Source organism: Microcaecilia unicolor, chromosome 1 (assembly GCF_901765095.1).
Source record: "Microcaecilia unicolor chromosome 1, aMicUni1.1, whole genome shotgun sequence".
Taxonomy (NCBI): Eukaryota; Metazoa; Chordata; class Amphibia; order Gymnophiona; family Siphonopidae; genus Microcaecilia; species Microcaecilia unicolor.
In genome coordinates, this window is record NC_044031.1 from 390,688,978 (window position 1) to 390,704,718 (window position 15,741).

At 46.0% G+C, this 15,741-nt stretch overlaps 1 protein-coding gene across 2 annotated transcripts in view; it reads left to right on the forward strand.

Moving 5' to 3' along the window:
- LOC115475174 (serine/threonine-protein kinase RIO1-like) overlaps positions 1-15,741 on the forward strand; it is a 201,305-nt gene that overhangs the window by 120,279 nt on the left and 65,285 nt on the right. For both annotated transcript variants that reach the window (XM_030210941.1, XM_030210942.1), the window contains one exon: positions 9,190-9,296. In XM_030210941.1, coding sequence (XP_030066801.1) covers positions 9,190-9,296 — 107 coding nt within the window. The remainder of the gene's footprint in view (positions 1-9,189; positions 9,297-15,741) is intronic.

Sequence of the window (15,741 nt, forward strand, 5' to 3'; positions counted from 1 at the left end):
GGCCTTCCAGTGCCTTGCCAGGTTAGTCCAGGCGGCCTGCAGAGCTCCCCGCACCAGCAACCATTGACTCAACCTTAGTCCCGTAGGCCGCTTTCCTAGCACAAAGACCAGGGGATGCCACTGCACAGGCCTTCCTATCCATTTTTGGAGCCTAGACTGAACCCCCCTCCAGTACGCTTGTGCCTTACGGCAGGACCACCATATATGACCCATAGTTCCCACTTCATTAGTTTGTGTATGTTTTGTCCAATATGGATGCCCTGTATGTTACTGTTTGATCTTATTACTTGAGCTAGTGGCTCTAGTGTTAGGGTGAATAGTAAGGGAGAGAGGGCACATCCTTGACGCATCCCCCTTCTCAAGGTAAAGGTCTCGGAGTGGTTTCCCCATTTATGAGCAGTGCCGCTAGTGGCTGGCTATACAGACGTCGTAGCCATGTTATAAAACTTCCTGTTATGCCCATCTTTTTCAGCACTGCGAACATATAGGGCCAGTGGACCCTATCAAACGCTTTCTCTGCGTCGAGGGATAGGACCAACGTTGGTTGTTAGTTGTTATTGACTTCCTGTATGAGGTGGATAGCTCTTCTGATGTTGTCAAATGTTTGTCTACCCTCTATAAATCCCGTTTGATCATCCTGTACTAGCTACGGCATGAGATGTTGTAAGCGCTTAGCCAGAATCTTCGTGAATATTTTATAGTCTGTATCTAATAATGATATTGGGCGATATGAGCCGCATTGAGTTGGATCTTTCCCTGGTTTTAAAATTAGGGTAATATGTGCTAGCCTCCATGAGTGCGGTAATTCTTCTTGCTGTTCTATTGCATTTAAAACTCGCGTTAGTAGGGGGGCTAATACATTCCCAAAGCGCTTATAAAATCTATTCCTTGTCATCAAGCAGATGCAGCCATTAGAGATGGGTTGTGTCCATCAACCAGCAGAGGGAGAGAGCACACTTTTTTCAGTGCCTCATACCAGCTTGCTCCACTGCCTCTCTTCAGTATTTTCTATCTCCCTTAGCAGAGTGGCTGCAGCTTCTTCGAACTCCATCTAAAATCTGCCTGGAGGATGCTCCTGTGCTTTTGCCAGTTGTTAGCAGGGGTGTTGGAGGCTATATCAGCTTCACTTTAAAGGCACATAGGTTCGCCCTTTCCTGCCTTACCCATACCTCCGTGGATGTGGACACATTGCTTAGCTTTCCCTGTCCTTCCCCACCAACAGTGGATGCAGGTACATAGGTTTGCCCTTTCCCTGCCTTTCCCACTCACCTGAGCCTCCGGAGTTCTATTTACCTCTGCTTTCCTCACAGCATTTAAAAAAAAAAAAAAAAAAAGTTGCGCCGCGCTTTGGCGCTTAGACGCTGGAACAGAGGTTTTTCCTTGCCTTTTTCTGTGGGACCGGAGCTGGGATACTCGGTCCAGTGAGAATCCTAGGATGGCTAGTACCAAAAGCCTGCTCGAGCCTTTCCTTTGCATGACTCCATCCAAGAGCTTATTTCGGCTCAATGGGCTGACCCCGAGGGACCTTTGAAAGTTTCCAGGGCTATGGGGCAATTATACCCTCTGAGTGAGGAGCATATGGCTTGCTTTACTATGCCTAAAGTGGATGCCCTAGTCACAGCTGTGACAAAGAGAACTACCCTCCCTGTTGAAGGAGGTGTTGCCCTGAAGGATATTCAAGACCATAGACTGGAATCAGCACTTAAACGGTCATTTGAAATTGCAGGTCTCACTATTTGGGCGTCTGCATGCAGTTGTTATGCTGCTAGAGCCTGCCTGGCTTGGTTGCAACAGGCAGTGGAACAGCCCGGTGATGGAGTGGATCCCTTTTCAGATGTGGTTCTGCGGATGGAGTCGACCTTGTCCTTTCTTGCTGACGCCCTTTATGATCTTGTCAGAGCTTCGGCTAAACACATGGCAGTAGCAGTGGCGGCTTGCCGTCTTCTTTGGCTACGGCATTGGGCGGCAGACATGGCCTCTAAGCAAAGGTTGGTGAAGTTGCCCTTTCAAGGCCTTTTCCTGTTTGGCGAGGAGTTGGAGAAAATTGTGAAGGGCCTGGGTAAGGCTAAACCCCAGCGCTTGCCCGAAGATAGGCCTCGGCCTTCCTCTAAGGGTGCGGCGGTCCACTCCTCTTACAGACCTCGCTTCCGTGAAGCTCGAAGGTACCGCCCGGGGCGTTCTGCTGGGTTCACTTCTCGTGCCCGTTTTCAGCAGAGGAACTCCTTTCACTCGGACAAACGTTCCACAGCCACTGGCTCAAGGCCTGGAGTTCAGAGACGACCCTCTCAATGATGGTGCGCCGGCCCTCTCCTCGAGTTCTGTCATCGGAGGACGTCTTTCCCTCTTTGCCGAGGAGTGGGCCAACATTTCCTCAGATCAGTGGGTCTTGGACCTGATTAGAGACGGTTACAGAATAGAATTCGACGCCCCTGTAAGAGACGTGTTTGTGGAGTCCTGATGCGGTTCTGCCGCCAAACGGGCGGCAGTAGAGGAGACTTTACAAGGTTTGATTCAGATAGGGGCCGTGTCCCCGGTACCTCCCGCCGAACACGGCTGCGGCCGCTACTCCATCTACTTTGTGGTGCTGCGAAAAGGAGGGTCTTTTCGCCCTATTCTGGACAAAAGAATTAAACAAGTCCCTGAGAGTACGGCATTTCCACATGGAAACCCTGCGCTCCGTCATTGCGGCGGTACAGCCAGGAGAGTTTCTCACGTCTCTGGACCTGAAAGAAGCTTACTTGTACATTCCAATTTGGCCCCCGCACCAGAAGTTTCTGAGGTTTGCGGTGATTGGAAAGATTTCCAGTTCCGGGCCTTGCCTTTTGGCCTCGCCACAGCTCACCGCACCTTTTTGAAGGTTATGGTGGTAGTAGCTGCCTTTCTAAGGCGAGAGGGTATTCGGGTTCACCCGTACCTGGACAACTGGCTCATTCGAGCAAACTCTGCTGCAGAGAGTCAGCATGTAACAGCCAGAGTGGTCTCAGTACTTCAATCTCTGGGCTGGGTCGTCAATTTGGCCAAAAGTCACCTGACCCCCTCGCAGTCTCTAGAATATTTGGGGGCCAGGTTTGACACAGCCTCGGGGTATGTGTACCTGCCCGAGCAAAGGCGGTGCAAGCTTCAGAATCAGGTCCATCTGCTCCTGAGGATGCCCCGCCCGCGAGCTTGGGACATTGTCCAACTGCTTGGATCGATAACGGCCACCATGGAACTGGTGCCCTGGGCGAGAGCGCACCTGAGACCTCTACAGTATGCTCTACTCCAAAGATGGTCTCCAGTATCTCAGGATTACCAATGCAGACTCTCTTGGCTCCCTGCGGCCCGACTCAGCATGGAGTGGTGGCTCTCAGACAGCATGCTGTGGCGAGGAATGCCACTGGCGCTCCCCGATTGGTGCCTAGTGGTGACAGATGCCAGTCTGAAAGGCTGGGGCGCACATTGCAAGGGGAAGCATGCCCAGGGTCTATGGACACCCGAGGAGTAGGAGTGGTCCATCAACCGCCTAGAGTTGAAAGCGGTGTTTCCAGGCGCCTCTGGCCTTTCAAGTGACCCTGGAAGGATTGGCTGTCAGAGTGATGTCGGACAACACGACAGCAGTGGCCTACATAAATCGACAAGGCGGCACTCAGTGCAGAGCTCTAGCCGTGCAGGCGGAACAAATTTGCCACTGGGCCAAGCTGCATCTACAGTTTCTGTCGGCAGCTCACATTGCAGGTCAGAGCAACGTGCAAGCCGATTATCTAAGCAGGCATCAGATCGATCCAGCGGAGTGGGAACTTGCAGACGAAGTGTTCCTGCAGATATGTGCCAAGTGGGGCAAGCCCTTGATGGATCTAATGGTGACAAGCTCCAATGCCAAAGTCCCGTGCTTCTTCAGCAGACGGAGAGATCCTTGCTCGGCGGGGTTGGATGCCTTGGCTCAACCCTGGCCTCCGGGCCTACTGTATGTGTTCCCTCCGTGGCCCTTGATAGGGCGAGTGCTCCTGCGGATTCGGCTGCATCCAGGAGAAGTGGTTCTCGTCGCCCCGGATTGGCCCAGGAGGCCTTGGTATGCGGACCTCCGACAGATGCTCTTAGAGGATCCCCTTCAGTTACCTCTGGTTCCCAACCTGTTGTCACAGGGTCCGGTGACCATGGAGGACGCCGGCCTATTTGATCTTAAGGCCTGGCGATTGAGAGGGCGCAATTGAGAGGCAGAGGGTAGTCCAATAAAGTAATTACCACTCTCCTGCAAGCCTGCAAGCGTTCCACTTCCGTGGCTTATGCCAGGATTTGGCGCCAGTTTGAAGTCTGGTGTGCTTCCAGAGAGATCACACCCCTGCGGGCTCCTGTCTCGCTGATTCTGGACTTTTTGCAGGATGGTGTACAAAAAGGCTTGGCCTATAATTCCCTGTGGGTGCAAGTGACAGCATTGGCCTCCCTGCGTGGCAAGGTTGAAGGCGTGTCTTTAGCTGCTCATCCGGATGTGGCACGGTTTCTTAGAGGGGTGCTTCGGCTCCGTCCTCCCGTGTGTGCACCTTGTCCAGCTTGGAACCTGGGGCTAGTGCTGAAGGCCCTTCAGGGTGTTCCCTTTGAACCGCTTCGGCGTGCTTCAGAGAAAAATTTGACACTGAAGGCCGTCTTGTTAGTGGCCATTACTTCGGCAAGACGGGTGTCAGAGCTCCAGGCGCTGTCCTGTAGAGACCCTTTTCTGCAGTTTTCTGAGTCCGGGGTCACGGTTCGGACCGTGCCTTCCTTCTTGCCTAAGGTGGTTTCAGCATTTCACCTAAACCAACCTATTTTCTTGCCCTCCTTTGTCGAGGAGGAGTTTCCAGAATCTTTTGGGCAATTGCACCTGTTGGACGTGCGCAGGACTCTGCTGCAGTATCTGCGAGTTACTAACTCTTTCAGGACCTCTGATCATCTGTTTGTTTTGCTATCAGGTCCTCGCAGAGGGTCTCCAGCGTCTAAAGCCACTATTGCCCGCTGGCTTAAAGAATCTATGTTTTCAGCTTATTTACTTGCCGGCCGGCCTCCGCCTGATGCCTTTAAGGCGCATTCCACTAGAGGAATTTCCTCTTCTTGGGCTGAAACTGGAGCACTCTCTCTTCAAGCGATTTGTAGTGCAGCAACATGGGCTTCTAAGCTCTCTTTTGCCCGACATTACAGGCTGGATGTGGCTGCCAGGAGGGACGCACATTTTGGAGCGCAAGTGCTGGCGCGTGGTGTGGCTTGTTCCCACTCTATCTAGGGATTGCTTTGATACATCCCATCTGTAATGGCTGCATCTGCTTGATGACAAGGAAGGGAAAATTAGGTTCTTACCATGATAATTTTCTTTCCTTTAGTCATAGCAGATGCAGCCATGATCCCTCCCTGTCTGATGCTATCTGCTGTAAATCTATTTCAGGTTCTGTTCGTGTTTCCTGGAGATTCCGTCCTTGGGAGAAAGTCGGAAAACAGTCTTCAGGATTCTTGTTCAATTAAAGGAGGATGACTTAATTTCCTCCAGTTTCATGTTTTGGAGGATGAGTTTATTCCCTCCGGGAGGATGATTTTATTCCCTCCAGTTATGTCTCAGTGGAGGATGAGTTTATGCCCTCCGGGAGGATGTTTCATTCCCTCCATTCTGAGTTAATGCCCTTTGTTGTAGGGCCATCGTTCGCTGTGAGGAAAGCTTATGTTATTCCTATTGCGGTTTGCCATACTGTTTTGGAAGCTTCAAATACTGAAGAGAGGCAGTGGAGCAAGCTGGTATGAGGCACTGAAAAAAGTGTGCTCTCTATCTCCCTCTGCTGGTTGATGGACACAACCCATCTGTAATGGCTGCATCTGCTATGACTAAAGGAAAGAAAATTATCACGGTAAGAACCTAATTTTCCCTTCGTGAACCCGTCTGGTCTTGGCCCTTTTTCCATTGGGCAAATTAGAGATGGCCCACTGTACCTTCTCTAGCTCTATCGGCGCCGGCAATTTGGTATTTTGATTTAGAGTAATTTGGGGTAATGCTATGTTTTCTAGGTATTCTTGTATTGTTTGGTTCCCCGGATTGATCTCATCCTTGTATAATTGCTTATAGAATTCTAGGAAGGCTATGCCAATTCCTTTCATTGTAGTTGTTCTTTGCCCTGTGCTTTCTTCAATTGCATGTATATTTTTTTTATTTGCGAGTCTTCTGTGAGGGACCGTATCAAAGGCTTTGCTGAAATCCTGGAAGATTATATCTAGCGCATGTCCTTCATCCAGTTCTTTTGTCACCGAGTCAAAGAAGTCAATCAGATTCATTTGACAGGATTTTTCTTTGGTAAAGCCATGTTGCCTTGGATCCTGTAACCGTTGGCTTCTAGAAAGTCAATTATGCTTTCCTTCAGCAGCAACTCCATTATATTTTCTACTACTGACATGAGGCGTACAGGCCTGTAGTTTCCCACTCCTTCCTTGTCTCTGCTTTTGTGAAGGGGGACCACATCAGCTCATCTCCAATCCTGTGGAACCTCTCCTGTCTCTAAAGTTCTATTAAATAAGTCCTTAAGATGTCCCCCCCCCCCCCCCCCCCCCCCCAGGACTTCTCTTAGTTCCTCAGTATCCTGGGATGTATCTCATCCGGTCCCAAAGCTTTGTTCACTTTCAGATTTCAAGTTGTTTATAAATGCTTTCTTCGTGAATGGCGCAATATCCACTCCATTCCCATCTATTCCCTCAGCAACTGACCACAGTCCTTCTCCAGGATTCTCTGCTGTGAACATCGAAATATTTAGCTAAATAGTAGTTTGCTTTATTCGCATCACTCTCCACATAGCTATTCTCAGTATCTTTCAGTCTTGCAATTCCATTCCTATTTTTTCTCCTTTCCCCAATATATCTAAAGGCGGTCTTATTACCTCCCTTTACATCTTTAGTCACTTTTTCTTCCACCCACGCTTTCGCTAGCCGTATTTCCCTTTTCGCTTCTTTCAGTTTGTTCTGGTAATCTTTTCCATGATCCTCTTGTTGCATTCTTCTGTACTTCTCAAACACAGCCTTTTTCCCCTTCCCCCAGCCATCTGTTTGGAGAACCATATAGGCTTCCTTCTCTTCTTTTTGTTTACTTTCCTTGTATAAAGATCCATTTCCTTATTTATAGCAGCTTTCAGCTTGGACCACTGCACTTCCACTTCACCTATGCCTACCCATATCATCCGTTCTTTCTTCAGGTATTCCCTCATTTTACCAAAATGAGTACATCTGATATCCAGTACTTCGAGTTTTGTGCGTCTGCACTCTGCTTTTGCTCTTACATCAAATCATATTGTGTGATGATCACTGTTACTAGGTGGGCACCCACACGGACATTGGAAACACTTCCTCCATTTGTGAGCACTACATCCAACATCGACCCTTTCCTTGTGGGTTCTGTCACCAGTTGTCTGAGCAAGGCACTTTGACAGGCATCCACAATCTCTCTACTTCTTTCTGATTCTACTGATTGGACATTCCAAACCACATCAGGCAAATTGAAATCTCCCAACAATAGCACCTCCCTTTCTCATACCAAGCTTATCGGTATCTTTCATCAGGTCTTTGTCCAGCTCTCCATTTTTGCCCCCAGCTCCTCCATTTGTGCCAGAGGCTTGTAGATCTTTGTGAATACAGGTTCCATTTTCTCTTTCCAGGACAATCCATATAACTTCTTCCTTTCCCCAGGTACCCCGCATTTCATCTGCTCTGATATTGTTTTTCATATACAATGCCACTCCTCCACCTCTTCATCCCTCCCTATCCTTTCTAAAAAGATTATAGCCCAGTATGATTGCATCCCATTCATGGGAATCATTGAACCATGTTTCTGTAATAGTAACAAAATCCAAGTTTTCCTCAAATATCAGGGCTTGCAGATCTTGAACCTTTCTACTACGAGCATTTACTCATTGCTTTCCATGTGCTAATTGAGTTAGAATGGTTTTCTTTATTTACATGACCTTTCCCTCCGCCATCATGTTTTTTTTCTGGGGGTGCATTGGTTATTCCTGTGAGTACAGAAGACATTGGAGCACTGAAGAATCTTAATCAGTTTTTGAATGCAACCATTTCTTGGCTGCAAGCAAACTGAAGTTAAACACAATAAAATCCGAGCCATGTTTACAAACAAAATCATGAGTTCTAGCAATTTGTGGGACTTCATTTGCTATCAAGGAAGTAGTTTGCTCCTTAGGCTTTCTACCTGATAAATAGTTTACATTTTATCAACAAAGAGATTTCATACTCTTAGGAACATTTGTTCCCCGAGACCCTTATTGATTCCATACTCGTAATCGTATGTGTAAAATCATCTAGACAATCACTATTCACTCACTGTATGTAGGTAGGCCTTCTGTTAACAGTGACTGCAACTAATTCAAAATACAGCAACAAACTTATTTATGGAGTCAAAAAGATGGATCATGTTTCTGCTCTTGTTGAAAAAAGATGCTTTGGTTCCCAGTAGATTGGAAAATATAAAATCCTAACTGTGAATTTCATGGCCCATTGAGCTGAGCAGACAATATTATTTTGCTTCATTGATTCCTTATTTTCTGACCCATTGTGCCCCTGATATTCCTCCCCAGATTTGTACCATTTCCCCCTTCCTTGATGTTTAGACTAAAATTGATAACTTTATATTACCTTCAGCTATATAGCCCCACTACAATAGAACTGTCTCCCTACAGAACTGAAATCAGGTGTTGTCTATAAAACCTTTAAAGATGGAATTAAAACTTGGCTTTTTATGCTGGCTGTTCTATATGCCCAATCAACCATGTACAATCTCTGGTTCTGATTTGCTAAGAGGTGGTTTTGATATCAAGTTTGCTTAATATGATCCTTTCTCCTTTTGAAGTTTACATTTTTGCGACTTATATTGTAATTTATTGTTTTTAAATGTTTCTTTTATATGATGACATTAGGCAATTCTTGTAAAAAGCTGTGCTAGTATATTCAAATGACAGTATAACAAAACAAATGATAATTAGTGCTTTAATCATGTGTTACATGCATCGTTGTATACTCATCCATCCTGGATTTGTAATGGCTAAGTAAGGAAACAGTGTCCTTAACAGTATTTCATTAGGAGCAAAACTGTAATATAATAACATTGTTATCATTTTCTTTGCATTGCTAGCTGAATTGTCTAAAACAGTTTTTGCTATTGCTACTGTTTTATGTGATACTGATTGGTTCTGTTTTTGATAGCTTTCTTTTCCAGGCATGGCGTTGCAGTGATGACTGTGCGAGAGCTCTTTGATTTTGTAACAGATCCTTCAGTCACTGAAGATAACTTAGATGATTATCTACAGAAGGTACTGTAAGAATCATAGTGCTCTAATGTAGAAAAACTTGAGATTACAGATTCCTCAAAGACACCTTCTTTAAAAAGCTTGACTGCACATGGTGCCATATGGATTGTTCCAGAGACTTCTGGAAAGGGCAGAGTCTTTTGCTGCCCATGTGCTGCTATGGCCCTATAGCTCTCCTTGGCTAATTTTGGTTCACAGATAGCTTGAGATGCATTCTTTATGCAGAAGCCCACTATTTTCTTACTACTACTACTTATTGTTTCTGTAGTGCTACTAGATGTACTCAGCACTGTACACATAAGTGGCGAAACAGGGGACTTTCTTGCCTGTGACCTGTAATGTTTTATTTTTTCCCCTTCAGTGCATTTCCCTTGTTTGACCAGCAGGTGGTGCCTTGTCCTTTGCTTTATAGCAGGAGGTCTGTTTTCCTTTCAGCTTATCTTCCACAAGAAAAGAGGAAAACTCCTGGAGGAGAGTAACCTGCAGTTCCATTGGCCAGACACCCCTTAGTGCTAGTGCTCTTAGCTCTGATTGGCCCTGAAGCCTAATATCTGGTCAGAATATGCTGGAGTTTCTCCAGTCTCATAGTGGGAGTGTGGAGAGTGAAGATCTGTGCACAGAGACCCTGTTCAAATCCTATAAGCAGTTATTTTTCCTGATCTCCCCAGGTACTACTTAGTGTGGAACTGGTTAATAGTTAATTTCTTTTCTGATAAATAGTAAAAATTGTTGCTATGTTATATGAGCCTAACTTGTTCTCTCATCCTTCACCCTATACCTCAGGAAGTGTGAGTTTATGTAGCTTGAAGATGCCAGACAAATAGCTAAAAATAAGCTGGCTATTGAGGAATGTTTCCTGTTCTCAGACTCTAAAGTGATTTGTTTATGGTTACGAAAGCATCATTTGTTATAGTCCTGGAATTGGCCATCTGTATTCTAACCCCTGATCTTTGTATTTTGTTATCCATGAATAGAATGGATACATTATCAGGCTTATTTTCGAAAGAGAAAGACGCCCATATTTCGACACATCGGGAGATGGGCGTCCGTTTCCCGTGGGCGCCCAAATCGGTATAATCGAACCCCGATTTTTGGTGTCCTCAACTGCAGTCCGTCACGGAGACGAACAAAGATCACGGGGGCGTGTCAGAGGCGTGGTGAAGGCGGGACTGGGGCGTGGTTATCGGCTGAGGAGAGATGGGCGTCTTTAGCTGATAATCGAAACAAGAAGGACGTTTTTTACGAGAATTTGGTCCGCTTTATTTGGACCCTTTTTTTTCAGGTCCAAGTCCCAAAAAAGTGCCCCAACTGACCAGATGACCACCGGAGGGAATCGGGGATCACCTCCCCTGACTCCCCCAGTGGTCACTAACCCCCTCCCACCAAAAAAAAACCCACTTTAAAAACTTTTTTTCCCAGCCTCAAATGCCGTACCCACCTCCATGACAGCAGAATGTGCTCTATCCTCTGACAGCCTTTCCCCGGTTCTGATGTGGGTCTCGGGTGAGTGTGACACCTTTTCTGTTAAGGGCACTGCAGAGTCACATCAGCAATGCATTGTGGTGGGTGTAGGGTATTGGGCTCTGTGATTCCACTAGCTTGTGTTAAATGCTCACGATGTTGGTAGTTGGTAGGCTCTACTCCCATGGTGCTTTTCCCTCTGCTTACTTGGTCACAGTGTGCCCTGTTTTGTTTCCGGTAGTCCATGAGGTAGTGGCCATTTGTGTAAGCCAGTTTTAGATCCCTTTCATGTGTTAGCCACGTTACAGCACTTAGTTCTTACCTTGAATGTTGCTGAAAGAGGGCATTGTACACCATTCTTCCAGCTCGGACCTACTGCTAATCTCAGTACCAGGGAGACTCGTTGCCAGTGGGGCACAACCTCTGATCCGCAGTTAACTGTGAGTAAGCGTGCTTATTCCAATAAAGGACGTTTTCAGTGAGATTAGTCTTCAGGTGTCAACTGCTGTGCCAAGGTTATACACCAGCAACAAGTCCTGTCCCTGGAGCACCTTTAGTGGGTACTGCAGTGCACTTCAGGCAGGCAGACCCAGGCCCATACCACCCCCCCCCCCCCCACCACCTATAACACTTGTGGTGGTAAATGGGAGGCCTGTAAAACCCACTGTACCCACATGTAGTTGCCCCCTTCACCCCTAAGAGCTATGGTAGTGTTGTACATTTGTCCCTCCCACAACCAAATGGCTTGGATTGGGACGTTTCTGAGCCGGGTGTTTTTAGTTTCCATTATCGCTAAAAAAAAAAAAAAAAACGCCCATCTCAGAAGGGACCAAATCCATGGCATTTGGTCCGTCCAAACCGTATTTTTGAAACGAAATATGGACGCCCATCTTTTCGATAATACGGTCTGTCCCGCCTCTTCACATACCCGTTTTCGGACATAGACGCCCATGGAGATGGGCGTTCGCGTTCGATTATGCCCCTCCACATCATCTGTGGATTAGGCTATAAAAATGTAACCATTTTGGATTTTAGTTAGAGAAAGTGAATGGGACTTGATATACTGCCTTTCTGTGGGTTTTGCAACTACATTCAAAGCGGTTTACATAGTATATACAGGTACTTATTTGTACTTGGGGCAATGGAGGGTTAAGTGACTTGCCCAGAGTCACAAGGAGCTGCAGTGGGAATCGAACCCAGCTTCCCAGGATCAAAGTCCGCTGCAGTAACTACTAGGCTACTCCTAGGAGATCCTACCAGGAGAGAAATGTCCCTGTTGGGTTTTCCTCTCCGTTAGGCTGTTTTATGCAACTAAAGTAAGATTGGTTTCACTGACCATTGGTAGATTTGGATTTATTTTACAGGAATTACAATTTAACAGTAGTAAGACAGTGTTTAGTTTAATGTTGCTTTCTCTTATTTTACCTGTTACTGTTTGCACCATTTTCCCGTTCACTGTTCTACCTTTTTATGATAATAAACCTAATAGTATGTTAGCTCTGGTGTCTTGGACTGACTAAGAATCCTGGTGGCTTGTGTTCTCAGACTGTGAGTGTTTTCTAGGAACTGTAGGAACCTTGGGATTGTGGTCCCAGTGTCCTTAGAAACCACTGGGGAAATAACTTGCAGATGTGTGCTAGGGATAGTGCCCAGGCATTTTGTGACAGACCTGTTTTCTTTTTTGGTGGCAGCAGGGGGATTGTCGGACTCAGTGCATGAGGTGAAGGTCAGTGCATAATTCAGAGTTTGTTTTTTTTAATCTGTAACCTTCAGCCATAGAGCACAGTGCCAGCCATTTTGTCAAAGATGAAGAGGACATTAAGAGAGCGATAGAAGGAACCTCCACACTAACGAAGTCGCAAAACCTGGCCAAGTCGGTTGAGGTTCCTGTGTTTACATTTCGCTGCCAGTTGCCAGCTAAGTAGCTGAATATGTTGAATATTTAATATCAGTTTGTAAGAAATAAGAAATTAGTTCGGAGTGGCAATGGAATAGGAGACAGTTGAAAAACTGAGGTTAAAAAGTAGTAAAAGTAATCATGAAAGAAAAATATTTTGGGGGAAAAGTCTCTCACATGCTAATGGATCAATGAGGATTTGCATCTGACTGCTTGAAAAACACAAATTTAGCAATTATGATGCATGAAGTCTGAAGATCCTTCACCACACTCACTATATTGTTTAGTTATTAATGAGTTGAATGTGTGCTTGGGAATCATCAAAAAATTTAGACCTAACACAACAGCATCTGGATGACCTCAACAAGGAGGTGCTGCAGGACTTTCCAGTTCGTAGTTCTCCTTGGGGGAGATCAGTCTCCTTGTGGGCAGAGGCCCACGAGTTGGCTGGACTGAATGCCTCAACAGCCAAAATTGGCAGATCTACATGATAGAGAGACAGAGGTTAGAGGAACGGGAGGAGCGACTGCAACGAGAGGAACGGGAAGACCAACGTTGATATGAGGAGTGGGCATTCCAGCTGAGGCATGAGGAGCATGAATGCCAGCTGCAGAAAATCAAGTTGGAGATGGAAATGGCTAATATCCAACCTCTGCACTGAGGCCAGAGGCAGGATCCATAGCCCGGTTCGGACCCTACTTGTTTGTGCAGTTTAATACCTGAGGTGACATTAATGGATATCTAACTGCCTTTGAAAAAATTTGCCGCCTCATTGAGATTCCGGAGAAAGACTGGGTGCGCTATCTGGGAGGAAAGCTCACTGGTACAGCACTTGAGGCATTCCAAGGACTATCCTTGGAGACATGCTCCCAGTTTGAGGAGATGCGCAAAGCTTTGTTGAAACGTATGCCATTACCCCCAAGACCTACAGACTAAAGTTTTGGACTTCACAAAAGGGAGCAGATGATATGATCCTGCTAAGATACCAGCACCATTGGTGGCTCAGTGGAACTGAGGTTAAACCCTGGAGGACTGCTAAAACCTGATGGTCTTGGAGCAGTTTTTACAGAGGAGTTGTCCAGAGGTGAGGGAACGTGTTCAAGATCACCAGCCCCATACTCCGGAGAAGACGTCTGAGTTGACTGACATCTTTTTGGCTAATCTTCCCTGGATGGTGAGGAGACGCCATCTATGTCCTTAGCAACTGGAATCTAAGGGCAGCCAGGGCCCCAAATCAAATAGTCCTGCAGTCTCCGAAGCAGTCGGCAAACCCTCCAGTTTTAAGAACATAAGAATAGCCATACTAGGTCAGACCAGTGCCCCATCTAGCCCAGTATTTTGTTTCCAACAGTGGCCAAGCCAGGTCACAAATACCTTGCAGAAACCCAAATAGTGGCAACATTCAATGCTGCCAATCCCAAGGGCAAGCAGTAGCTTTTCCATGTCTGTCTCAATAGCAGACTATGGACTTTTCCTCCAGAAACTTGTCCAATCCTTTTTTTTTTTAAGCAAGTGCAAAGTGATGCATGTGGAAAAGAGGAACCCGAATTATAGCTACGTAATGCAAGGTTCCACATTAGGAGTCACCGACCAGGAAAGGGAAATCGCCTCATGTCCTTTATCATTTGTCGCCCTTCTCTGTCCCTTTTCTAATTCCACTAAATCTTTCTTGAGATGCGGTGACCAGAATTGAACACAATATTCAAGGTGCGGTTGCACCATGGAGCGATACAAAGGCATTATAACGTCCTCATTTTTGTTTTCCATTCCTTTCCTAATAATATCTAACATTCTGTTTGCTTTCTTAGCTACCGCCGCATACTGAGCAGAGGATTTCAAAGTAACAACGATGATCCCTTTCCTGGTCGGTGACTCCTAATGTGGAACCTTGCATTACGTAGCTATAATTCGGGTTCCTCATTTCCACATGCAGCCATTTGAGAGGATAGTTGTGGATATAGTGGAGCCTTTAGCTGTCTCTAGGTGGACTGGGAAAAGATATATACTGACAGTAGTGGACTTTGCTACCAGATATCCCAAAGCGGAGGCCTTGTCCTCAATAGAAGCAAAGAAAGTTGACACTGCCCTGCTAGAAATATTTCCCTGGGTAGGATATCTTTGAGTCCATGAGTCTGAGCTTATCCGAAATCTGTGGGCACACTGTAATCTGACTGTACCACCCCATATCACCCTGAAACTAATGGGTTCATGGAGGTTGAATGGGACATTAAAACATATATTAAAGACTTTTGTGGAGTCGGGAGACTGGGACTTGGAAAAGTGCTTGCCCTACCTACTGTTTGCATACAGAGATGTACCCCAGGAGTCTATTGAGCTCTCCCCATTCGAGCTGCTTTATGGCCGGAGGGTGAGGGTGCCCCTTTACCTAAAGAGAACATTGGGAATGTATGACATCCTTGTAATTGAATATGTGGTCAATGTGCAGCAGAGTTTAGAAGACCTCATGGTCTTCAACAGAGATAACTTGCAGGCAGTCCAGACTAAGCAAAAGATCGTATGATCGTAAAGCCCACAACAGTTTTATGAGGGTCAATGGGTTCTTGTTTTAGTCCCAGTATGTCAATAAACTTCAAGCTAATTGGGTGGAACCTTACAAGGGCACCCTGACAAAACAGCTTTGTAACAAAGTAGCCCTTGACAAAATGCCCCCTTGACAAAATAGCTCCCTAGAAAAAAAATAAAACATCAGAAAAAAAGATGATAAACTACAAGTGAAATCTTTACTATTAGTAGAGTTCCAACACAGTCTGTTTATCTTAACAAAGGCATTTACCCAAATAGACTGTGTTGGAACTCTTAACCTAAAACTAGTTTTATCATTATTACCTATAAAATTAGTATTAAAAACTTTAGCTCAAAGCAAAGACTTCAGCAGACTTCTTCTATTCGAGGAAAACTTATCACCAGCCGAACCCAGAACTCTTATCTCTATTGCTACTTCCTGTTACCGCTTAGGCAGAACGTGGCAGAGACAAGCCAGACACAAGACTTCCAGGGTCTGCTGGTGATCAGTTCTCCTTGAATACAGGGATCCTCTACAAGTAAATTTGGGCAGGTCCTCTTGCAGTG